The 23,424-nt window shown below is 68.5% G+C and overlaps 4 protein-coding genes across 5 annotated transcripts; 2 read left to right on the plus strand and 2 right to left on the minus strand.

Annotated features, from left to right (window-relative positions):
* The first annotated feature begins 140 nt into the window (after positions 1-140).
* On the plus strand, positions 141-2,001 carry MIEN1 (migration and invasion enhancer 1). Its single transcript, XM_084496417.1, has 4 exons — positions 141-293; positions 620-717; positions 1,130-1,206; positions 1,335-2,001. The coding sequence occupies exons 1-4, from the start codon at positions 172-174 to the stop codon at positions 1,416-1,418; spliced, it is 381 nt and encodes a 126-aa protein (XP_084352543.1). The 5' UTR covers positions 141-171; the 3' UTR covers positions 1,419-2,001.
* Positions 2,002-2,167: 166 nt separating this feature from the next.
* Positions 2,168-13,270, minus strand: ERBB2 (erb-b2 receptor tyrosine kinase 2). Its single transcript, XM_084496414.1, has 27 exons — positions 13,029-13,270; positions 10,306-10,457; positions 10,049-10,217; positions 9,185-9,322; positions 8,990-9,058; positions 7,829-7,941; positions 7,598-7,739; positions 7,391-7,507; positions 7,037-7,163; positions 6,862-6,935; positions 6,649-6,739; positions 6,325-6,524; positions 6,016-6,148; positions 5,806-5,896; positions 5,545-5,705; positions 5,421-5,468; positions 5,181-5,319; positions 4,974-5,096; positions 4,794-4,892; positions 4,526-4,711; positions 4,301-4,456; positions 4,134-4,209; positions 3,902-4,048; positions 3,717-3,814; positions 3,444-3,614; positions 3,102-3,333; positions 2,168-3,009 (listed from the first exon to the last, which is right to left on the minus strand). Exons 1-27 carry the CDS (start codon positions 13,105-13,107, stop codon positions 2,648-2,650), a joined length of 3,693 nt encoding a protein of 1,230 aa, XP_084352540.1. The 5' UTR covers positions 13,108-13,270; the 3' UTR covers positions 2,168-2,647.
* A 1,659-nt stretch (positions 13,271-14,929) lies between these two features.
* PGAP3 (post-GPI attachment to proteins phospholipase 3) lies at positions 14,930-19,437 on the plus strand. 2 transcript variants are annotated; one of them, XM_084495991.1, is made up of 8 exons: positions 14,930-15,143; positions 16,768-16,865; positions 16,972-17,094; positions 17,180-17,242; positions 18,076-18,137; positions 18,225-18,361; positions 18,457-18,661; positions 19,131-19,437. In XM_084495991.1, the coding sequence occupies exons 1-8, from the start codon at positions 14,945-14,947 to the stop codon at positions 19,192-19,194; spliced, it is 951 nt and encodes a 316-aa protein (XP_084352117.1). In that variant the 5' UTR covers positions 14,930-14,944; the 3' UTR covers positions 19,195-19,437. The 2 variants fall into 2 exon arrangements, with proteins under 2 accessions (XP_084352117.1, XP_084352116.1); XM_084495990.1 differs by having other exon boundaries at positions 16,942-17,094; positions 19,131-19,434.
* A 1,130-nt stretch (positions 19,438-20,567) lies between these two features.
* PNMT (phenylethanolamine N-methyltransferase) lies at positions 20,568-23,188 on the minus strand. The gene is made up of 4 exons (XM_084496126.1): positions 22,695-23,188; positions 22,440-22,610; positions 22,003-22,210; positions 20,568-21,189 (listed from the first exon to the last, which is right to left on the minus strand). Exons 1-4 carry the CDS (start codon positions 22,741-22,743, stop codon positions 20,754-20,756), a joined length of 864 nt encoding a protein of 287 aa, XP_084352252.1. The 5' UTR covers positions 22,744-23,188; the 3' UTR covers positions 20,568-20,753.
* Between the last annotated feature and the right edge of the window lie 236 nt (positions 23,189-23,424).

Consider the following 23,424-nt stretch of genomic DNA (forward strand, 5'->3'; position numbering starts at 1 on the left):
CGCGTGGACGCCCCCCCCGGTGCCCCCGTGGGGTGTGTGGTGGGGGTGGGGGGCGGCAGCCGCGGTCCTCCCGCCAGCAGGGGGAGCAGACGAGAGGGCGGCGCAGAGCGGCCGGAAGTGCCGGCGTCACGTGGGCGAACCCGGAAGCGGCGGCTGGCTGGGCGGGCGGCGATGAGCGGCGGGGCCGGGACGGCGGCGGCGGCGGCCGGGGATGGGGCCGGGGACAGCTCCGGTTCCGGTTCCGGTTCCGGTTCCGGGTCTGAGCAGCGGGTCTGCATCGTGGTGGAGTACTGGTGAGTGCTGGGACCGGGGGAGGGGGGGGAACGGGGGCGAAAGGGGGGGGATGGGGGCACCGGGGGGGGCACCGGGGGGCTCTGGGGGGGGGCGGCGGAACCGGGAGGGGGCCGAGGGGGTGAGGGGGGGGCGGGAGGAGGAACGGGGGGGTAAAAGTGGGGTAAAAAGGGGTAAAAGGGAGGGTGAAAGGGGGGGTGGGGGGGTATGGGGAGGGTTTTGGGGGGGTTTAGAGGGGTTTTGGGGGGTTTTGAGGGTTTTTTTTGGGGTGGGGGCGGTGTTTGGGGCCCCCCCGCCGCCATACCGGGCCCGTTGTTCCCCCCCCCAGCGAGCCCTGCGGGTTCGAGGCCACGTACCAGGAGCTGGCGAGCGCCGTGAGGGAGGAGTACCCCGACATCCACATCGAGTCCCGCCTGGGGGGCACCGGTGAGTGTCGTGGGGGGGGCCGGGGAGGGGTCCCCGGGGTGGGGGAGGGCATCAAACACCCCCCCCCCGGTTTTGGGGTCCCCGTGGGGAGCGGTGGCTGTGAGTCCCACAGGGTTTGGGGGAGTCCCTAGGGGGTGGAGGGGGTTGTGGGGGGGGGCGCTGTGGGTCGTAGCTCCGTTTGGGGGGGGGCACCAGGGTTTAAAATGACTGAAAACGCCTTAAAATATTAAGGGGGGGGGGGTTGTGCTCTGCTCCCCCAAGCGCTGCGGGAGGCGGGGGCTGCCCCAACCCCTCACCGGGTCCACGAGGCCCCAGCTGTGCCCCCCCCGGGGTGCACCGGGAGCTGCTGCACCCCCCAGGAAGGGGGGGGCACAGCTCAGGGCTTGGCTCACCCCCCCCCCTTATTTTTTAGGTGCCTTTGAGATCGAGATCAACGGGCAGCTGGTCTTCTCCAAGCTGGAGAACGGAGGCTTTCCCTATGAGAAGGACGTGAGTACTGCGGGGGTGAGGGCCTGGTGCCCCCCCCGGGGCTGTGTGGCTGTTGGGGGGGGGCAGGGAGGCCCCCCCAGCCCCGTTACCCACCCCCCCCCCCTCTTTTTTTTTCTCTCTCTTTGCAGCTGATCGAGGCGATCCGCAGAGCCCGCAATGGGGAGCCCCTGGAGAAGATCACCAACAGCCGCCCCCCCTGCGTCATCCTGTAGCCCCGCGCCCCCTGGGGGGGGTCATTTTTGACCCCCCCCCGCGTTAAGCAGCCGGTTCCCATCCCCTCAGCCCCCCCCGTTCTTTGCTGCCCCCCTCCTTTGTTACCTTCCTACACCCCCGGGGGGCAGTGGGGGGACGTGGGAGCGTAAGGAGCACCCCGGGGGGGCCACCGAGAGCACCCGGGGGGGGGTTGAGCTCCCCCCTCCTCGATCCCTGGGGGCGTGGGATCAATTCTGCAGCCCCCCCCCCCCCCCACGCCGTGGGGCCGGCAGGGGACACGGCAGCTCCGGAAGCCTCACGCCGTGGAGCTGTGAGCAGCTCGTTAATGATTAAAGCCCCTCGGTCACTAATTAAACAGGCACGAGGGCGGCGGGGGGGGGGGGGGAGCATGGGAACCCCCCCCCCAGGCTTCATCCCCACAGCCCGGGGGTCCGTTTAACGACCCCCCCGCCCCGTTCCCAGCCTCCCTGCCCCCCTCACGGCTCCGTGCTCTGCCATGGGGTGGCCGAGCCGAGGTGCCCCCCCCCCCGTGGCCCCCCCTATTTATTCTATACTGTGTATAACCCCCCCCCGCCCCCCCAGCCCGGTGCTGAATAAAGGACGGAGGAGAACGTGACCCCATTCCCCCGCATCCTTTGGGATTTTCCCCCCCCCCAACCCCGCTGCTGGCTCCTGGGGGGGGTCACGGCTGCGGACGGACGGCGTTTTGGGGCCGGGGGGGGGGGGGGAAGCAGAGGGACAAGCAGAGTAGAAAACCCAAATACAATTCTCAAATCCACAGCCCCGGGGGGCGCTTCCAGCAATCCAGCAGGAGCCCGGGGCCTGCTCTCAGTGCAAGTCGCTGTGCCCGGCGCCGCTGTGCGCCGGGGGGGGGGGGGGTTTGTGGGGTCGGGGGGTCGCGGTTTTGGGGTTTTGGAAGAGTTTTGGGGAGCGGGGTGGCACCATGCTCCCGCTGTCCCACCTCGGTGCTGCCAGCGCCGGCCCCGCTCGTCCCTTGGTGTCCTCAGCCCTTGAGCTCCGCAGCCCGAGCCCCCAAATCCAGCGGGGTTTTTGGGGTCCCTTTTTTTGGGGGGGTCCAGGAGGCAACGGGGTGCCCCCTCCGCCTTCCCCCATGCTGCCGCCGCGCTGTCCCACAGCGTCCTGGGGCTCTCCCCGTGTCCGTCGCCTCCTCCCCGAGCTCTGCCAACGATTTGGGGCTCGGGGGGGGGGCTCTTTCGGGGTCCCGACCCTACACGGCCGCGTCCTCGGGGCGCAGGGGGGGCTCGGCCAGGCCCAGGTATTCGGGGTTTTCGGCTGCCGGCGTGGTGAGGGGCCCCCCCTCGGGGTTGCTGCTTTTTTGGGGGTCCTGGTTCCAGTAGTAGGGGTTGTCGAAGGCTTGGCTGAAGGAACCGGGGGCCGGCAGCCCCGGGGGGGTCAGGTATTCGGGATTTTCCACGGCTCGGCCGAAGGGTCCCGGGGTGGGGAAGGGGTGTTTGGGGTCCTTGATGAGCCCGTTCTTCCCCGCGTGGCTTTTGGGTTTCTCCAGCGGGGAGGGGGGCGTGCGGGGGTGCCGGGGGGGGGACAGCTGCTCCCCGGCCTGGTTGACGTACTCTGCGGGGACAAAAGGGGTGGGTGAGGAGCCGAGCGGGGGTGCTCGCCCCCCCCACCCCAAAAAAAATCCTGCCCCTTCCTCCTCCTCCTACCTGGCATGGTGCTGCAGGGGGCCGGGGGGAGGAAGCCTTCGGGGTCCAAGCCCTCGCTCTCGTCACCCGACAGCCCGGTGGGGTCCTCGCTGTAGCGCGTGGCCGGGGGGCTCTGCAGGGTCCCTTTGGCCCCCCCCTCCCCATCCAAAACCTCCGGCACGGGTCCCTCGGGCCCCTCCACCAAAACCTGCTCCTCGCCCTCCTCCCCGTCCGCTGGGGTCTCCGCCGTGCTCTGGAGGCACGAGACAGCACGGCATCAGCCGGGTGCCTTGGGGGGGTCACCCCCCAACTTCTCAGGGTACCGGGTTCCCCAAAAAAAAACCCCAACCCCCCCGGGGTTACCCGCGTGGAGGAGATGCGGCTGCGGTAGGCGGTGGCGGTGTCGGCGCTGAAGAAGCCCTGGTGGGGCACCAGGTACTCCTCGGCGTCCACCAGGTCGTCCATGTCCTCCTCCTCCAGCAGAGCCCGGTAAAAGGTGCTGTCCATGGAGCTGGGCAGCCCGATCATGTCGTTCTGGGGGTGGGGGGGGGGGCGAGAAAAGGGTTTTCGGTGTCTGTAGGGTCGCTGGGCACGGATGGGGACCCCCCCCACACACACACACCCCGGAGTCCCTACCTGGATGACCACGAAGCGCTGCGGGTCCCGCGCCATGCGGGAGAACTCGGTCACCAGCTCGCGGAATTTGGGCCGGCACTCCGAGTCGATCATCCAGCCTGGGGCAGAGCCGAGCGACGTCGGGGCGAGGCGGGGGTCCCACCGCATCCCCCTGCCCCACTTTTTTCCCCCCCCCACGCCCGTACATTTCACCATGATCATGTAGACGTCGATGGTGCAGATGGGCGGCTGCGGCAGCCTCTCGCCCTTCTCCAGCAGGTCGGGGATCTCCCGCGCCGGGATCCCGTCGTACGGTTTCGCCCCAAATGTCATCAGCTCCCACACGGTGACACCTAGGGGTGTAGGGACGGGGTGAGAGGTGTCCTGAGCCCCCCCCCTAAAAGCCCACCCCCCCTCCAAGCCAGCTCGGGGACGCACCGTAGCTCCAGACGTCGCTCTGGTGGGTGAAGCGGCGGCGCAGGATGGACTCCAGCGCCATCCACTTGATGGGCACCTGCGTGGGGGTGGGCGCGGAGGTCAGCAGGGTCCCGTGGGTGGGGGCACGCCCCGTCCCGTCCTCCCTACACCCCCCCCACCCCACCCACCTTGCCACCGTCAGCGTGGTACTCGGTCTCGTCGATGTCGAGCAGGCGGGCCAGCCCGAAATCGGTGATTTTCACGTGGTTGGGGCTCTTCACCAGCACGTTGCGAGCAGCCAGGTCGCGGTGCACCAGCCGCACCTCCTCCAGGTAGCTCATCCCCTGCAGCACCAGGGGTCAGCCTCCAGACCCCCTTTAACCCCCCACACCCTCCTCTATCTCCCGTCCTACCTTGGCGATCTGCACACACCAGTTGAGGAGGTCCTGGGAGCCGATGTGGTCCTTGTTCTCCCGCACGTAGTCCAGCAGGCAGCCGTAGGGCATCAGCTGCGTCACCAGCTGCACCGTGGAGGTCAGGCAGATGCCCAGCAGCCGGGACACGTAGGGGCTGCCCACCCCCGCCATCACGTAGGCTTCCTGTGTGTGTATTGGGGGCCGTCAGCCTGCCATTGTCTCCTAAACCCCCCCCCCTGTGCCCCCCGCCACCGTGCGCGCTCACGTCCAGGATCTCCTTGTTGGCCTTGGGGGAGGTGTTCTCCCGCAACACCTTGATGGCCACTGGGATCTTGACGCTCTCCCCATCCGGGATCCAGATGCCCTGGAGAGGAGCTGGGTGAGCGGGGAGGAGGGAGCCCGCCGGGGGGTGCCTCCCCCCCCCCAAAAAAAAAAACCTTCTCACCTTATAGACGGTGCCGAAAGCGCCCGAGCCCAAAACCTTCACCTTCTTCAGCTCCGTCTCCTTCAGGATGCGCATCTGGGCTTGGTTGGGGAGGGCCCCGCTGGGCGTCAGCGGCTCCACCAGCTGCAGGGTGAGTAAATGAGTAAATTAAGGGGGGGGGTGGACACAGGATGGGCACCCCCCCGGGGGACGTCCCCGCGTCCCCACCTCGGTCTCCTGCAGCAGGCGCCGCATGGTGTGCTTCCTCTCCTGCTGCCGCCGGCGCTTGACGCAGACCACGGTGATGAGCAGCAGGACGACGACCAGCAGAGCCCCCACCACGCCGGCGATGATGGACGTCACCTGGCTGCGGGACAGGAGGTGACGGGGTGGTGGTGGGGGGGAAACGGGGACAGGAGGAGCCCCCCCTTAACACCCGGAGGGGCTTGGGGGTACCCGCGGCGCTACCTCGGCTTCTGGTCCACGGGGCAGCCGTCCTCGTCCCGAATGGTGCACCTGGGGGCGGAGAGGGGTCAGCGAGAGACCCCCTCCCAGCCCCAAAAACCCGTGCCCGGCCACGGCCCGCACTCACGAGTGGGTGCAGTTGGTGGGGCAGAGCTGGCAAACGCCGTCCTCGTCGGGGTATTTCCAGATGGGCACGAAGGAGGCGTCCGCCTTCACCCCGCTGGGGCAGCGCCGCACGCACTGCTGCGCGTCCTTGTAGTGGGCGCAGGCCACGCACTGATCCGCCTCCTGGGGGGGGCACGGGGGGCATGGAGGGGGTCAGGGACCTCGGCACCGGGCTCGTCCTCGTGTCCCCGGTGTCCCCGTGTCCCCGTGTCCCCGTCCTCACCGATCCGAAGCAGGTCTCGGTGCCGTTCTGGGGCTGGCACTCGGGGTGGCACGGCAGGCACCGCGTCCCATTGGTGTGCTCCCGGACAGCGCTGCGGGGCGAGAGCAGCGAGGATTGGGAGGGAGGGGGGGTTGGTCAGTGCAGAACAGGATCCCGGACCACCCCCACCCTCACCCCTTGCACCGTGCTCTACCCCATCCCCGTGCTCACCCGTCCAGGAGGTTGCAGGAGGCGACGCACTCCTGGCCCCGCAGGAACCGCTCGCAGGCCACGCACTGCGTGGGGCCGGGCCCCCAGCACTGCCCCTCGGCGCAGAGGTGGAAGCAAACCAGCCCCTCGCTCTCTGCGGGGTGTGGGGGCACCGTAAACACCCCCCCCTTCCAGCCCCCAAACCCCCCCCCCCCAGCCCGGCTCCTCTGGGTGCCAGGAGCAGCGAGCAGATCCGGGAAGGGTTTGGGGAGGGGGATGGCATTGAGGGTTTGTTTTTTTTTTTGGGGGGGGGGGGGGGGGGAAACTCACCGCACTGCTCGGGGGGCTTGTTGTGGGTCTGGAAGAGGCGCTGGCGGGGGTGGCGGAAGATGCGGTCCCAGGGCACCTTCTGGAGGAAGCAGAGCTGGGGGTTGTGGTGGACGAGCACCATCCCGCTGCTGATCTCCTGCAGGGCGCGCAGCCCCAGCGCCCGCACCGCCAGGTCCCGCAGCGTCAGCGAGTAGGCGCCGCTGCCGAAACACGGCCGGGTGAGCACCCACGGCTTCGGGGGGGGGTGTCCCGTGTCCCCCCCCCATCCCCATCACCACCCCCTCCCCACCACCAGCACCCCGAGGTGTCCCCGACCCCGCTCACTTGTGCAGCACGCGGCCGCGGATGATGCGCAGGTTCTGGAAGACGCCCAGGTCCTCCATGCCCGGCGGCCAGGCGGCGATGTACAGGTAACCTAGGGGGGTGGGGGGGGGGCACGGCGTCACCACCGCCCCCCCTCCTCCCCCCTCGTACCCCCACACCCCCTGGGGACGCGTCCTCCCCAGCCCCGACCCCCCCCAAACCCCGTGCGCTCACCCGTCAGCTCCTCCAGGCTCTCAAAGGTCGCCAGCAGCTGGGGGTCCAGGGGGGGCGTGTTGGTGCTGGGGTCCCTGGGGGGGGGGGAAGAATGAGGGGAGGGGGAGATGGGGGAGGTTGGTGGGGCCGGGGGGGGGCCAGTGGCTCCCCATGGAGTTAGGGAGGGGGTGCTCACCCGGCGAAGGTCTCGGGCAGGAAGGCCAGGCTGCCGAAAATCTTGGTGCAGCCGGCGAAGTGCTGGATGTTGGAGGCGTTGACGGCGCGGACGCCCTTGAGGAAATCCACCCCCAGCCCGTAGCACACTGCGGGGGGGGGCACAGAGGGGGCCAGTTGGTCCGGGGGGGTTCCACCAGGACCCCCCCCTTCCAGACACCGCCTGCCCCTTGCGCGCCGCAGGGATCCCCAGGGCACGGCGGCCCCCCCAGCCCTCTGGGGCTCCCCACATCGTGCTGGGGGGGGTCCCAAAAATGTGGCAGCCCCCCCACCCCCCAAAAAATGTGTCGGGGAGCCCCCCCCCCGGGCTGCTCACCCTCTGGGCAGGGCTTGCTGCACTTCTCACACTTCTGCACGTTGTTGACGGTGACCTCCTGGCTGTTCTGGGGGCACACCAGGGTGCACGACCCCACCTCCGTGGCAAGGTAATTATCTAAACGGGGGGGGGGACAACGACAATATCAATGGTCAGGGCAACGTAACGAGCCCCCCCCCAACCTCCTTGCCCCCCCCCAGCACTCACAGGGGCACTGGCTGACGCAGCTGGCACCGAAGGTGTAGCGCCCGTCGCGGTTCGGCACCGACTCGAAGGTGTCCGAATTGTAGATGACGAGGGGGGGGCAGTGCAGCTCGCAGATCCCGCTCCGGTTAAAGTTCAGGCAGGCCTAGGGTGGGTGTGGGGGGGTGTCCATCAGCCCCTGAACCCCCCCCATTTCACCTTTTTGGCCCCCCCTACCCCTTTTCCCGTGCCCACCAGGCAGTCGGAGTGCTTGGGGCCGGTGCAGCCGGCGGCGCACTGCTCGTGGCAGCAATCCGTCGGCTTCGTGCCCTTGCAGCGGGGGCACCCGTGGCAGATGCTGTTGGTCACTAAGGGGGCACAGGGGGGGGGGACACGGGGGGTCAGGGACAACCCCCCCCATCCCCATCCCCGGGAAGGGGTCTGGGATAAAAGGGGGGGGGCGCTGGGGTAAGGAGTTAGGGGGTGGGTGGCTTGCTGGGGAAAGGGGGTGTGGGAAGGGGTGCCGGGGGTCCCCAAAAAAGGGATTTGGGGGTAGTGGGGGTCTGCTTAAGGGGGGTTTTGGGGGGGTGGGTGGGGGTCCCCAGGGATTTGGGGTCAGTGGGGCAGGGGTTTGGTTGTCAAGTGGGGGTCAGTGGGGCAGGGGTTTGGGGTCAGTGGGGGGATCAAGGGGATTTTGGGGGGTGAATGGGGGTCCCCAGGGCAGGGATTTGGGGTCAGTGGGGTTCTGTATTAAGGGGATTTTGGGGGGGTGAATGGGGGTCACCAGGGCAAGGATTTGGGGTCAGTGGGGAAGGGGTTTGGGGCTAGTTGGGGTTAGCAGCAAGGGGATTTTGGGGGGCTGAATGGGGGTCCTCAGGACAGGGGTTTGGGGCCAGAGGGGGTCTGCATTAAGGGGATTTTGGGGAGGTGAATGGGGGTCCCCAGGGCAGGGATTTGGGGTCAGTGGGGCGGGGGTTTGGGGCAAGTTGGGGTCTGCATTAAGGGGATTTTGGGGAGGTGAATGGGGGTTCCCAGGGATTTGGGGTCAGTGGGGCAGGGATTTGGTTGTCAAGTGGGGGTCCCCAGGGCAGGGGATTAGGGCCAGTGGGGGTCTGCTTAAGGGGATTTTGGGAGGGGAATGGGGGTCCCCAAGGCAGGGGGTTGGGGCCAGTGGGGGTCTGCTTAAGGGGATTTTGGGGAGGTGAATGGGGGTCCCCACGGCAGGAATTTGGGGATTCCCTGGGGCAGGGATTCGGTTGCCAAGCGGGGCCAATGGAGCAGGGATGTGGGAGCCTGCTGGGGGGTATCCAGGGCGATTTGGGGGGTGGGGGGGGGGGGTCTCACAGGGGTGGGGTCTTTGGGGAATCCCCATGGCGGGGGCAGCGCTGACCACAGCCCCCCCCCCCCTTTACTCACGCGTCTGGCAGTCCTGGGGGCCGGCTCCCCAGCAGTGCCCCTCGGCGCACAGCGCGTGGCACCCGGGACCTGCAGCGGGGTGAACGGAGGGGGGAGGTTTTGGGGAGGGGTCCTACACCTTCCCACGGGGGTAGCAGCTCCCCTGTGCCCTGGCGGTGCCACCCCCTCCCCAAAACCCATCCCCGGGGGTCTCACAGCTGCGGCTGCGGGCGCTGTCCACGAGGGTCTCGGCGCGGAGCTCGTTGTGCCGGTGGAAGATGTCGGCCCAGAGGACGGTCTCCTGGAAGCAGAGCTGGGGGTTCCCCTCGATGCGCACCCCCCCCTTCAGGATCTCTGCGTGGGGAGGGGGACACCCCCCCCGTCAGCACCTGGGGATGGGGACGGTCCCCAACGGGGTCACCCGGATCTGCGCCAGGGACCCGCAGCCCCCCCCATGGGGACACCCGGCCCCACAACAGGGACCCGCAGCCCCCCAGGGGGATACCCAGCCCCATGGGGACCCCTAGCCCCATGCCAGGGACCTGCAGCCCCACAGGGGGACCCCTGGCCCCACACCAGGGACCTGCAGCCCCATGGGGACACCCGGCCCTGTGCCAAGGACCTGCAGCCCCATGGGGACCCGTGGCCCCATACAGGGACCTGCAGCCCCACAGGGACACCCAGCCCTGTGCTAGGGACCTGCAGCCCCACAGGGGGACACCCGGCCCCATGCAGGGACCCACAGCTGCACAGGATGACCCCTGGCCCCACACCAGGGACCCGCAGCCCCCCAGGGACACCCAGCCCCACACCAGGGACCCATAGACCCATGGGGACCCCTGGCCCCACACCAGGGACCCGCAGCCCCCCATGGGGACACCTGGCCCCACACCAGGGACCCACAGCCCCCCATGGGGACACCTGGCCCCACACCAGGGACCCGCAGCCCCCTGGGGACACCCAGCTCCATACCAGGGACCCACAGCCCCACAGGAGGACACCCAACCCCATGCAGGGACCCGCAGCCCCCTGGGGCACCCCCACCCAGATCCCCCCCCCCCCCGAGCCGTTCCCCCCGACCTGTGAGCTGCCTCATGCCGAGCTGCTGCAGCCCCGAGTTGCCCAGCACGGCCAGGGCGTAGCGCTCCTGGAAGAGCTGCGTCCCGCGGATGATGCGCAGGCTCCGCAGCCCCACGCCGCTCACTTGGTTCTCGGCGATCAGGACGTAGCCCTGCACCTCCTTGATGTCCTGGCGACGGGGGGGGGCACGGCGGTGAGAGCCCAGCGGCAGACCCCCCGGGACCCCCCCCCCTTGCCGAAATCCCCACCCCGCACACCTGGAGGAAGGCGGTGTCGGCGTCGGGGGCCAGGTAGGTGAGCTCCAGGTTGCCCTGCACCACCTGGCAGCCCTGGTAGAGGTGCCGCAGGGTCTCGTAGTGGCTCTCGGGGCTGGAGGGGCGCAGCAGCTTCATGTCGGTGCCCGTGCACACTGCGGGGACAGCAAAAGGACGTGGGGGGGTTAGGGGGAAGGCTCAACCTCAGCCTGCCCGGCTCTGACCCCCCCCCCCCCAGAGGATCCGGCCAGCTCCGGCCTCCGCAGGAAATGCCGCGGATGCGGCCGCCGCCGATTATCTGCGGAGAGCTGCTCCCAACAGCTTCCGATGGGCTTCCTGGACGGCCTCCGCGGCGTGGGGACGGGGGCGGCACGGGGAATGCCCCCCCCCCGTACACACACACAGCTCACGGCCCCGTGCAACGGCCCCGCTTGCACACACCGGGGCACGACGCCGGCACCGGGTGGGCACCAGGGGGTTGAGGGCTGGGTGCGAGCGGGACCCCGCAGCTTTGGGTCCCCCTACACAACAAGGGGGGGGGGCCCCCAAAGCGGGGAGGGGGGCACGGGGGGTGGGGGGGCGCACACGGAGCAGGAATGCTCGGCCCACGCCGGCGGCGAGGAGAGGGGGGGGGCAGCGCCCAGACAAGACGCGATTGTTGAGCGGCGCCGACGGCCGCCCCGGATGGCCCCAAACGGGGTCCGTGCCCACCGCGGGGGGCTCCGAGGGGCGGCGGGGCTGAGCTGCAGCCGGGGAGGCCGTGCCATTTGGGGGGGGGGGGGGGGCCCTCGGTGAGTCAGGGCGTCCCGGTGGCACGGCCCCAGCCGCGGCATCCCGGTAGGAACCGCCTTTTCAGGTCAGGCGTGTTTGGGGAGCGAGCGGGTGACGCAGGCACGGCCCAGCCCCGGCGCGCCCGTGGGCCCCCAGCACCCCGCCGCCGCCACGCGGGATGGCCCCCCCCCCCCCCCCCACCTTTCCCCCAAATCCCAGCCCCGCCGAGGGAATAGGGTTAGGGGCTGGGGGTCTCGCCGCCTTGCTCCCTGCACCCCTTTTGGCCCCCCTCCACGTCCCCGTGGCGTGGGGAGGATTTGCACCTGTGCAGGTGCCCCCCCAGCCTCTCCAGCCTAAGAGCCCTAAAGGGGGGGCACGATTGAACCCTACAGACGCCAGCATCAGCCCTACAGACCCCGTGGGGGTCTCGCTGCAAAGGAAGGGTCCGGGGGGGGGCACAGGGCCCCGTGCAGGGGGGGCTGCCGGCCGTGCCGTGGCTGAGTGACAGCCCCCGGTGCCGGCAGCTGCCCGCAGAGCCACGAGGCCCTTGGGGGGGGGGGGGGACCGGGATGCAGCCACCTCCTGACCCCCGCCTGCTCCGGGGCCCCCGAGCCCAAGAAACGTCCCCAGGCACGGCCTGGAGCTTTGGAGAGGGGGGGGGGCACCGTGTTTGGGGTTCAGCTCCGCACCCTCAGCCGGGCACGGAGCTGCCCACGGGGATGGGGACGGGGACGGGGACAGGGCTGGACACAGGGGACCCCCACAAAGCCCCACGGGGATTGGGGAGCTGGCGGGGCCGTGCCAGGTGCCCCCACCCCGTAGGAAATTCGGCCCTGGAGCAGGCGGGCGGCCAAAGCTCAAGGTCTGCCCTCCACCTGCTGCGTCGCGAGAGCACGGGGTGCCGCCGGCTCCCCCGGGGCGAAGGGCGAGCGGGGGGGACCGGGGTCCTGCCAGGACCCCCGTTTCCATCCCACGACCCCACTGGCTGCCCTGGGGGTGCAGCACCGAGCCCCCCCCCTTGGGCAGAGCTATCGGGGGGACAGCGTTGGGGACGTGCCGTCGCCCCCCCCCAGCCCCGGGGGACCCACTTTTGGCTCTGCCACCCCAATGCGCCCCCGGTGCCGGACCCGGTCCCCACTCAGGGTCTGGGTGGAGGTGACCGGGGGGGGGCAATGCCTGGTCGAAGCCCCCCCCTCTCTGCATGCCTCAGGGCTCCAGCCCCCCCCCCCACGGCTGCTCCCCGGGCCGGGCAGGGTGCGGCACCTCGAGAATGTGGATGGGAGCGACGGGGACGCGCCCGCCCGCCCACCCGCACCGTGGGGCACCGCCACCGCCCGGGGCCCCTCCGCACCCCAAAACCTCCCTGCAGGACTTTGGGGGGGGGGCCCCCCGGGTGGCAGGGGTTTGTTCTGGCCTCGTGTCCCCCCCCCCCTCCTGTCCCCACGGCCCCCAGGACCCCCGGCAGCGGGGACGGGGATGGGGCCGTTCCCTGCTCGGGGTGCAACAGGTCCCCCAAAAACTTCCCCGGGGGGCCGCGGGGGGGGCTCGTCCTGCTCGGTGGGACCCTAGGGGACGGTAGTGGGGGCGGGGGGCACCGGGCCGAGCAGCCCCCCGCAGCCCAGCGCCTCCCAGTTCAACCCAGTCCGGCCCCCAGCACTCGTGGGGACGCGGGGCGGGGGGCACCGGGAGGGGGGTAACGAGCGCGGGGGGGGGGTGGGGGGCACCGGGAGTCACTTCCAAGCGCACAAACCGATCTCCCCCCCCCGTTACCCCCCCGTTCACCCTCCGGTTCCCCCCCCCGGTGCCCCCGGTGCCCCCGGTGCCGTGCGCTCCCCGCGCAACTCCTCTCCAAGTCCCGCCGCCGCCGGGTCCGCCCCGCGGCCCGGTGCCCCCCCCACGCCCCCCCACCCCCTTTAACCCCCCCCGTCCCCCCCCCCCCGAGGCCCGGGACCCACCTTCGGCGGCGGCGGCGGGGCAGAGGGCGGCGAGCAGCAGCAGCCCGGTGCGGAGCAAGCGGCCGCCGGTGGCGATCATGGTGCTCAGCGCCGGCCCCGGCCCATGGCCCCGCTCCGGGAAAAGTTTTGGGTTTTTGTTTTTTTGTTGTTTTTTTGTTTTTTGTTTTTTTTTTCTTTTGGATTTTTTTTTTTTTTTTTTTTTTTTTTGGGCCGTCCGGAGTCGCCGCCGCCTCCTCCCTCCTCCTCCTCCTCCTCCTCCTCCTCCTCCTCCTCCCGCCGCGCTCCCGAGCTCCGCCTCGCGGGCCCGCGCCGCGCTCCTGGAGACGGGGTTGGGGTTGGGGAAGGGGGGGGGGTGCGCGCGCGCCGCGCGCGCTCCCGACGCCCCCGCGCGCTCCCGACGCCCCCGCGCGCGCGTTAACCCCGGTGGAGCGGAGGGAACGGATGGGTTCGGCTCGGGTGTGCCCGCGGGAACCGGGCACCAGTTTGTCCCAGTACAGCACCAGAACTGGAGCAACTGGGAGTCCTTGGGTGTTCTGTACTGGGAGCACTGGGCACTGGTTTGTCCCAGTACGGCACCAGAACTGGAGCAACTGGGAGTCATTGGCTGCTCTGGCCTGGGGGAACTGGGCACCAGTTTGTCCCAGTGCACCCCCAGCACCAAAGTTACCGGGAGTCCTTGGCTGCTCCATCCCGGAAGCACTGGGCACTGGTTTGTCCCAGTACAGCACCAGAACTGGAGCTACTGGGGGTCCTCAGCTGCTCCGTCCCAGGAGCACCAGGCACCAGTTTGTCCCAGTGCACCCCCAGCACCAGAGCTACTGGGGGTCCTTGGCTGCTCTGTACTGGGAGCACTGGGCACTGGTTCATCCTGATGTCCCCGTGCACCACCAGCACCAGTGACACCCTCGTCCGTTCTGTCCCCTGGGCCTGCTGTCCCGGGCACCACCGACTCGGGACACCCCCAGTCCAGAGCCACCGGGCACTGGGAGCACTGGGACGGGCACTGGGAGCACTGGAACCACCCCGGCTCCAGCCAGGAGCCCCCTCCCCGTGCCCCATCCAGCTGGGGCCGTGACCACCACCAGCACGGGGACACGGGGACAGTGCTGGGGACATGGGGACAGTGCCTGGGTGTGGTGTGGGGGACAGGCCTGGGGACGGGGCAAGGCCTGACCCCGGAACTGACCCTGTACCCCAGAACTGTCCCAGTACCCCAGAACTGTCCCCTTGTCCCTGTACCCCAGGACTGTCCCCCTGTCCCCATACCCACCCCCATAGCCTGTTACTGACCCCATACCCTGGTACTGTCCCTGTACCCTAGCGCTGTCCCATTGTCCCCATAGCCCAGGACTGTCTCCCTATCCCCTATCAGGGACTGTCCCCCAGAACTGTCCCTGTTCCCCAGGACAATCCACTTGACCCCATACCCCAGAACTGTCCCCTTGTCCCCATACCCCAGGACTGTCCCCATACACCAGGCCTGTGGCACTGGCTCATTCCTGGGGCGAGGGGACAGCTCTGGGCTATGGGGACAGGGGAGAGGGCAGGGGACAGCCCTGGGGACATCCTTGGGGACACCCCTGGGGACAGGGGGACATCCATGGGGACATTGGAACACCCCTGGGGACACTGAGACAGCCCCAGGACAATGAGGACAATGCTGGGGACAGCCCTGGGGGTAGCCCTGGGGACATGGGGACTCCCTTAGGGACACGGGGACACCCCTGGGGGCTGCCCCGAGGCCCCCCCCCACCCCTTAGGGCCTCGTTGCCATGGGGGCGGTGTGTGTACACATCCAGGACTACATTTCCCATAACGCCCCGCGGCGCGCACATCCCGCCCTGCCCCGCGCCAACAACCCCGCTTCCGGGGCGTGCCGGAAGCGGCGAGGCCGGGCCGGGCCGGGCCGGGCGGTGATGGCGGGCGGTGGGGCGGCTCGGGCGGCGCTGCTGCTGCTGCTGGGGGCGGCGGCGGCGCCGGGCCCGGCCCGAGGCTCGCAGGGCGACCGGGAGCCGCTGTACCGAGAGTGCCTGGGCCGCTGCGAGCGGCGGAACTGCTCGGGGGCGGCGCTGCGGCACTTCCGGGCCCGGCAGCCGCTCTACATGGGCCTCACAGGTACCGCCCCCCGCCGCCCATTGGCTGCCCGCGAGGGCCACGCCCCGCCCACCGCCTCGAGGCCACGCCCACTGCTTGGGGGTGGTGCCCATCGCAGCGAGGCCACGCCCACTGTCGTGGGGCCACGCCCACCGCCGCGCGGAGGGGGAGGGGCTGGGAGCGCTGGGGGGCGCTGGGGTGAACTGGGAGGCACTGGGCTGTACTGGGGCGGGGCTGGGAGGGCACTGGGCAGGGCTTGTCCTTTACTGGGAGGCACTGGGCTGTACTGGGGCGGGGCTGGGAGGGCACTGGGCAGGGCTTGTCCTTTACTGGGAGGCACTGGGCTGTACTGGGGCCAGACTGGGAGGGCACTGGGATGAGCTTGTCCTATACTGGGAGGCACTGGGCTGTACTGGGAGACACTGGGGTGTACTGGGGCGGGGTTAGGAGGGTACTGGGCAGGGCTTGTCCTTTACTTGGAGGTACTGGGCTGTACTGGGAGGTACTGGGCAGGGCTTGTCCTTTACCAGGAGGCACTGGGCTGTACTGGGAGGCACTGGGATGCGCTCAGGCCAGGCAGAGTGGCACTGGGCCATACTGGGGCCATGGGGGGTCACTGGGCCATACTGGAGGGTCACTGGGCCATACTGGAAGGTCACTGGGCCGTACTGGAGGATGCACTGAGCCATACCAGGGGGTGCAGGGTGGTGCTGGGGGGCACAGAGCCATACTGGGGGGCACTGGACTTTGCTGGGGGATGCACTGGGCCATACTGGCAGGGCACTGGGCCATACTGGGGCCATACTGGCAGGGCACTGGGCCATACTGGTGGGGCACTGGGCCATAGTGGGACTTGCTGGGCCACATCACCCAAGAGCCCAGCTGCTCCCAGCTCCTGTCCCCTGCCCGTGCTGCCCAGTGGTCTGTACTGGGAGGGACTGGGGAGGGGGGGTGTGCACCGAGACCCCTCCATACACCCCAATTACCCCCCAATACCCCCCATAAGCCCCCCCATATCCCCTCCCATACCACCCCCATACCCCCTCCATACACCCCAACTACCCCCCATACCGCCCCATACCCCCCAATACCCCCCCATAACTCCTTTTCCCCCCCCTCCACCCCCTCCCACCCCCCAATTACCTCCCCAATACCCCCCATAACCCCCCAATACCCCCCCATAACCCCCTTTTTCCCCCCCTCCACCCCCTCCCACACCCCAATACCCCCCCTAACCCTCCCAATTACCCCCCCACCCCCTAATACCCCCCAATACCCCCCCAATACCCCCCCAATAACCCCTTTTTCCCCCCCTCCACCCCTCCCACGCCCCAATTACCCACCATAAGCCCACCCCCACCCCCCAATACCCCCCCTAACCCCCTCAATTACCCCCCTACCCCCTAATACCCCCCAATACCCCCCAATACCCCCCCAAAACCCCTTTTCCCCCCCTCCCACCCCACAAATACCCCCCAATACCCCCCCAATAACCCCCTTTCCCCCCCCTCCACCCCCTCCCACCCCCCAATTACCCCCCCACACCCCTTAATACCCCCCCTAACCCCCCCCAAACCCCCCCTAACCCCCCCCAAACCCTCCCCTAACCCCCCCCAAAAAAAATAACCCCTCTCTCCCCCCCCAGGCTGGACGTGCCGCGACGACTGCAAGTACGAGTGCATGTGGCTCACCGTGCGCCTCTACCTGCAGGGCGGCCGCCGCGTGCCCCAATTCCACGGCAAGGTGAGCCCCACGGGGGGCACCCGGGGGTCTCCCCGTGTCCCCCCCATCTCCTCACAGCCCCGTGGCCCCCCCCCAGTGGCCCTTTTCCCGTTTCCTCTTCGTCCAGGAGCCGGCCTCCGCCCTGGCCTCGCTGCTCAACGGGCTGGCCAGCTTCCTCATGCTGCTGCGCTACAAAGCCGCCGTGCCCCCCGCCTCCCCCATGTACCCCACCTGCGTCGCCTTCGCCTGGGTGAGTGTTGACCCCCCCCCAAAATGTCCCCCCGGGGTTGGGGACGCGCTGTAACCCCCCTCCCGGTGTCCCCCCCCCACCCCAGGTCTCTGTCAACGCCTGGTTCTGGTCCACCGTCTTCCACACCAGGGACACGGCGGTGACGGAGGTGGGTGAGGTCTGGACCCCCCCCCTCAACATGTGTCCCCCCCCCCCCTCAGTCCCAGTTCTGTGTTTGGTGGCCCCTCTGTCCTGTCCCAGTCCCGTTTCCCATCCCCGTCCCAGTTCCGTGTCCCCATCCCAGTCCCATGTCCCCATCCCAGTCCCGTTTCCCGTCCCCATCCCGGTCCCCTGTCCCCATCCCGTCCTGTCCCAGTCCTGTTCCCATCCCAGTCCAGTCTTCCCAGTCCCATCCCAGTCTTATGTCCCCATCCTGTCCCAGTCCCATGACCCCATCCCAGTCCCCTGTCCCTGTCCCAGTCCTGTGTCCCCATCCCAGTCCCACATCCCACCCTGTCCCAGTCCTGTTCCCCCTGTCCCATCCCAGTCCCACTTCCCCCATCCCATCCCAATCCTGTCCCTCCTGTCCCAGTCCTGTGCCCCCATCCCAGTCCTGTCCCCCTGTCCCATCCCAGTCCCATGTCCCACCCTGTCCCAGTCCTGTTCCCCCTGTCCTGTCCCAGTCCCGTGCCCCCATCCCATCCCAGTCCTGCATCCCCATCCCATCCCAGTCCTGTGTCCCTGTCCCAGTCCTGTGTCCCCCCCATCCCAGTCCTGTCCCCAACCTGTCCCAGTCCCGTGCCCCCATCCCCTCCCAGTCCTGTGTCCCCATCCCAGTCCTGTTCCCCCCATCCCATCCCAATCCCATGCCCCCATCCCATCCCACTCCAGTGTCCCAAACCCAGTCCCGTGCCCCCCCCCCACCCCAATCCCATGCCCCCCGACCCCCCCCACCCCGGGGGCTCCATCCCAGCCCCCCCTCCATGCCCCATACCCCCACAGAAGCTGGATTATTTCTGCGCCTCGGCCGTGGTGCTGCACTCCGTGTACCTCTGCTGCGTCAGGTGAGCCCCGCGCCCCTTCCCCTATCCCCGGGGGGGGCCTGGGGACCACCCCATTAACCCTCCTGTCCCTTGTGTCCCCCCCCCCAGGACACTGGGGCTGCGGCGGCCGGCCTTAATCGGCGTCTTCAGGGCCTTCCTCCTCCTCTTCCTCGCCTGCCACGTCTCCTACCTGACCCTGGTGCGCTTCGACTACGGCTACAACATGGCCGCGAACGTGGCCATCGGTGAGGCTGGGGGGGGGGGGATGAAAGCAGGGCTTTGGGGGGGGGGCGTAAAGGGGTCTGGGTGCCCCAAAGCTGTGTTTTTGTCCCCCCCCCAGGGCTCCTGAACCTGCTGTGGTGGCTGTGGTGGTGCCTCCGCAACCGCCCGCGCCTGCCCCACGTCTGGAAGTGCGCCCTGGTGGTGCTGCTGCTGCAGGCGGGGGCCCTGCTGGAGCTGCTGGATTTCCCCCCCCTCTTCTGGGTGCTGGACGCCCACGCCCTCTGGCACATCAGCACCGTCCCCCTCAACGTCCTCTTCTACAGGTGGGTGCCCCCCCCGTCCTGAAATCGGGGTGCTGGGACCCCCCCTCATTGAGATCGGGGCCCTTCCCTTCTGTATGGGATCCTCAGCGCCCCCCCTCCTCAAATTGAGGTGCTTTGGGGTCCATCTTTTGCCCCTGGAGTGCCCTCCTCCTCAAATTGGGGTGCTGGGACCCCCCCTCTTTGATATGGGGGCCCTTCCCTTCTGTATGGGATTCCCAGTGCCCCCCCTCTTCAATCTGAGGTGCTTTGGGGTCCCTGTTTTCCCCCTGGGCTGCTGGGTGCCCCCCCCACAAAATTGGGGAGCTGTTGGGGTGGCCCCACTGCTGCTCCCCAGCAGCCTCCAATGTCTCACAGCGCCCTGGGGGGGGGCTTTTGGGGCGCCCCCACCTCCCGACCCAGCACCTACAGGTGGAGGGGGCCGAGCTGTGCCCCCCCCACCCCAGCCCTGTCCCCCCCCCACTCCCCACAGCTTCCTGGTGGACGACAGCCTCTACCTCCTGAAGGCCAACTCCGACCTCTCCAAAACGGACTAGAGCAGCCGGGGAGGGCGGGGGGGGGCCCCCCAATTACCCCCCCCCCACCCCGGGCGGGGGGGGGCCCCTTCCCCCCTTCCCCACCGTGTGCCAAGCGCCCCCCCCCTTCCCCCTCTTCCCATTGCCTCTTGAGGTTTCCTTCCCCTTTCCCTGCACCCCCAAATCTCCCCCCCCCAGCCCCGTGGCGTGCAGGGGGGGGGCACGGAACCCAGCTGGGGGTGTCTGGGCCCCCCCCCCACACCCTATTTTTTTGTGTCCCCCCCCCCCGGCTGCCGGTGGCTCCCTGCCATGGAGCTCGGCAGCCGCGAGGTGGCAACGGCTGCTGGGGGGCACGGAGCCGCGGGGGGGGGGACACGGGAGAAAAAAAAGGAGGGGGGGGGTCCTGGGGTGTGTGTTTGGGGGGGGGGGGGGGACACGGTGCCTGTGTCGGGGAGGGGTGGGGGGGGGGCACGGTGCAATGCGCGGGGCTGGAGAGGTGCCTTGGGGGCAGGGGGAGACCCCTGTGCAGCCTGGGGGGGGGGCGGGATGCAGCCCCCCCTGCCCCCCCCCAGAATGTGCCCTGGGCTGTGAATAAAGCTGGAATTTAATCTGTGCCCCCCCCCCCCGGCGTCCCTCAGCCTGCTCTGCGCCCTACAGGCATCCCATACCCGCCCCCCCCCCTCCCCGTGCGCCCCCCCCCTCGTACCCCTTGCTGCCCCCCCCCCAGTGCCCCATTTCCCACCCTGCTGCCCCCCCCCCGTGCCTGTGAGCCCCCTGCCCACCCCCCCACATCACCTCCTTGTGCCCCCCAACCCCTTGCTGTGAACCAACCCCCCCAAACCCCCTCCCAAATCCCCCCCCCCGAGCCCCCCCAGCTCTCCCCAAGCCGTGCAGCTCAGCCTTTATTATGGACACAGGACATCAAAAATGGGGGGGGGGGGGGCAAAATTTAACTTTTGGGGGTGCAAAATTTGACTTTTGGGGGCATAAAATTCAACTTTTGGGGGCACAAAATTTAACTTTTAAGGGTGTAAAATTTAACTTTTAGGGGTGCAAAATTCGACTTTTGGGGATGCAAAATTTAACTTTTGGGTGCGCAAAATTTGACTTGTAGGGGTGCAAACTTTAACTTCTGGGGGCACAAAAATTAACTTCTGGGGGTGCAAAATTTAACTTTTAGGGGTGCAAAATTCAACTTCTGGGGGCATAAAATTCAACTTTTGGGGGGTGCAAAATTTAACTTCTGGGGGTGCAAAAATTAACTTTTAGGGGTGCAAAATTTAACTTGTAGGGGTGCAAAATTTGACTCTCGGGGGCGCAAAATTCAACTTTTGGGGGCGCAAAATTCAAATTTTGGGGATGCAAAATTCAACTTTTGGGTGTGCAAAAATTAACTTTCGGGTGCGCAAAATTTAACTTTTAGGGGTGCAAAAATTAACTTCTGGGGGTGCAAAATTTAACTTGTAGGGGTGCAAAATTCAACTTTCGGGTGCGCAAAATTTAACTTCTGGGGGCCAAACGGGCGCAAACTGACTTCGAGGCGGGGGGGAAACAAGACCGGGGGGGGGGGGACGGGGACCTCAGGCCTCCATCGGCTTCTGCGCGTGGGCGAAGAAGACGCCGTCCACGTCGTCCACGCCGGTGCGCAGGGCGGGGGGCATGGCGTAGGAGCAGAAGCGGCGCAGGACGAAGCCGGCCCCGGCCAGCGCCCCGCGGACGTCGTCCTCGGCCAGCGGCACCACGGGCAGCCGAGCGGCCCCCGCCAGGTAGAAGGATTCGCCCAGGGCCCCCAGCAGCACTGCGTGGCCCCCCGGGCGCAGGAGGGACCCCACGTGCCCAAGAGCCCGGGCGAAGGTGGCTCGGTCGGGGCTGACGGCCTCCAGGCAGAAGGCCGAGAGCAGCGCGTCGGCCGGGGGGCGCAGCGGGGACCCCAGCGGGTCCGGGCGGTGCACGTCGATGGGGAGGATGCGTCGCAGGCGACCCCGCAAACGGCGTTCCTTCTCCTGCCAGGGTTCGCTGTAGGGATGGGGTTGGGGGTTAGAGTGGGGTGGGGATGGGCTCCTGTGGGGGTCGGCGTGGTGTTGATGGGGGTACGGGGACAGGGTGCTGCGGGGTTCAGCCCAGCATTAATGGGGACAGGGGGCTGAGGTCCTCTAGGGATCAGCCCGGCATCAATGGGGACACGGGGATGGGGTCCTGCAGGGGTCAGTCCAGGGGCTGTGGGGACACGGGGATGGGGTCCTCTAGGGATCAGCCTGGCACCGATGGGGACACAGGGACAGGGTCCCGCGGGGTTCAGTCCAGTGTCAATGGGGACAGGGGGTCGGGGTCCTGCAGGGATCAGCCTGATGTCGATGGGGACACAGGGACAGGGTCCTGTGGGGTTCAGCCCAGCATCAATGGGGACACTGGGACAGGGTCCTGCAGGGATCAGCCTGGCATTAATGGGGGCAGGGGGCTGGGGTCCTGCAGGGATCAGCCCGGCCACAGTGATGCGATCCTGGGGGGGCTCAGCCCAGCATCAGGAGGGACGGGGGGGGCAGGATCCCCTGGGGATGTGCAGAGAGGATCCTGCAGGGATCAGCACATCACGCTCTGGGGTGTGGGGACGTGATCCCAGTGGGGATCAGCTCAGAGTCCACGGGGCCAAGGGGCTGGGATCCCACAAGGACAAGGGGCTGGGATCCCGTGGGGATTTGGGGTGGGATCCTTCAGGGATCTGGGCACATTATTTGGGCAGAGTGAAGACACGCAGCTGTGATCCAACCCAGTCCACCCACCCTGGGGAGGGGTCCCCACGTCCCCTCTTTTGCCCCCTGCCCCCCCTACCCGCGCCCCTCGATCTTGCAGACGTGCTGGATGAAGGGGCTCCAGTCGAAGGTGCCGGGCTCGCCCCGCGCCCAGCGCTGCAGCTCCTCCCGGTTCACCGCCAGGTAATCGGTGGCCACGATCTCCTCGAAGTGGTCGCAGGCGCTCAGCAGCTGGTAGATGGTGGGGCCCGAGCCCACGTCGATGAGCGTGCGCCCGCGGATCTCACCTGGGATTGGGGCGCACAAATTGGGGGGGGTGTCCCACAGCGGGTCAGGGATTTGGGGACGTGGAGCTGGGGGAGCCGGGCACGGGGGAAAATCCAGGGGAGAGCGGTGTGGGGGGGGGGTGGCAGGGTGCTGGGTGCCCCCTCACGCCCCGTGCCTCAGTTTCCCCTCTCCTCTCCAAGGTTGGGGAGACCCCCAAGACCCCCCCCCCCCCTCCAGCACCCCCCTCACCGCTGGCAAAGGTCTCGGCCAAGCATCGCAGCTTCCAGGGCACCACGCAGTCCTCGGAGGAGAAATCGGCGCGGGGGGGCACGTAGTTATTCTGCAGGTAGGCGCGGGGGTCGAAGCGCTCGTAGCCCTCCCGGACGGCGGCCAGGCTGCTCATGGCGGGGGCTGCGGGGGCTGCCGAGCCCGGATTCGCTTTATAACCCCGGTAAGGTGGCGGGGGGGGGGACACAATAAGGCCAAGGTGGGGGGGGGACACACAGGGTGAGTTATGGCTGTGCCGGGCACGGCACTGATTGCGGCCGTCCATCGCGGATAACCAGGTTAGCGTCAGCGCCCGGGGCAGGATCCGGCCCTGCTGTGTCCCCCCCCCTCCCCGGAGCTTGGTGTGTATGGGGGGGGGAGGCTGGGGGCTGGAGTCCTGCTGCAGCCTCTGGAGATGGTTTCCAGCCGGGAAGGGTGGCCCAGAATGGTGGTGGGGGTATGATATCCCCCACTGCAGCACCCAAGGGTGCTGGCCTGGCTCCAGGCTTGCCCCGTGGGGATGGGGTTGGGATGGGGATGGAAATGGGGCTGGAAATGGGGCTGGGGTCTGTCTGGGTGCTCCCTTGTTACCGATGAGCCCAGCCCCTGGCAGGAGCCAGCACCACCAATCCTGTTCCCAGTGCTCCCAGTGCTCCCAGTGCACCCAGTGCACCCTGGGACTGGGGACAGGATGGGAGCTGCTTATGGGGATGGGGGAGGAAAGGGGGGAAAGGCGCTGAAGTCCCAGGGGCAGCAGTGGGAGGGGAGGGATGGGGATGGGGATGGGAAAGGGGATGGGGAGGGGGACGGGGACAGGGACGGGACAGGGATGGGGACAGGGACGGGGACGGGAAGGGGACGGGGATGGGGATGGGAAAGGAATGGGGATGGGGACAGGGATGGGGACGGGGATGGGACAGGGGCTGGCGGTGGCCCAGGGACAGCGGGATCCAGCCGGGAGGGAACA

The sequence above is a fragment of the Aythya ferina genome (assembly GCF_964211825.1).
Source record: "Aythya ferina genome assembly, chromosome: 23".
In the NCBI taxonomy this organism is placed as follows: Eukaryota; Metazoa; Chordata; class Aves; order Anseriformes; family Anatidae; genus Aythya; species Aythya ferina.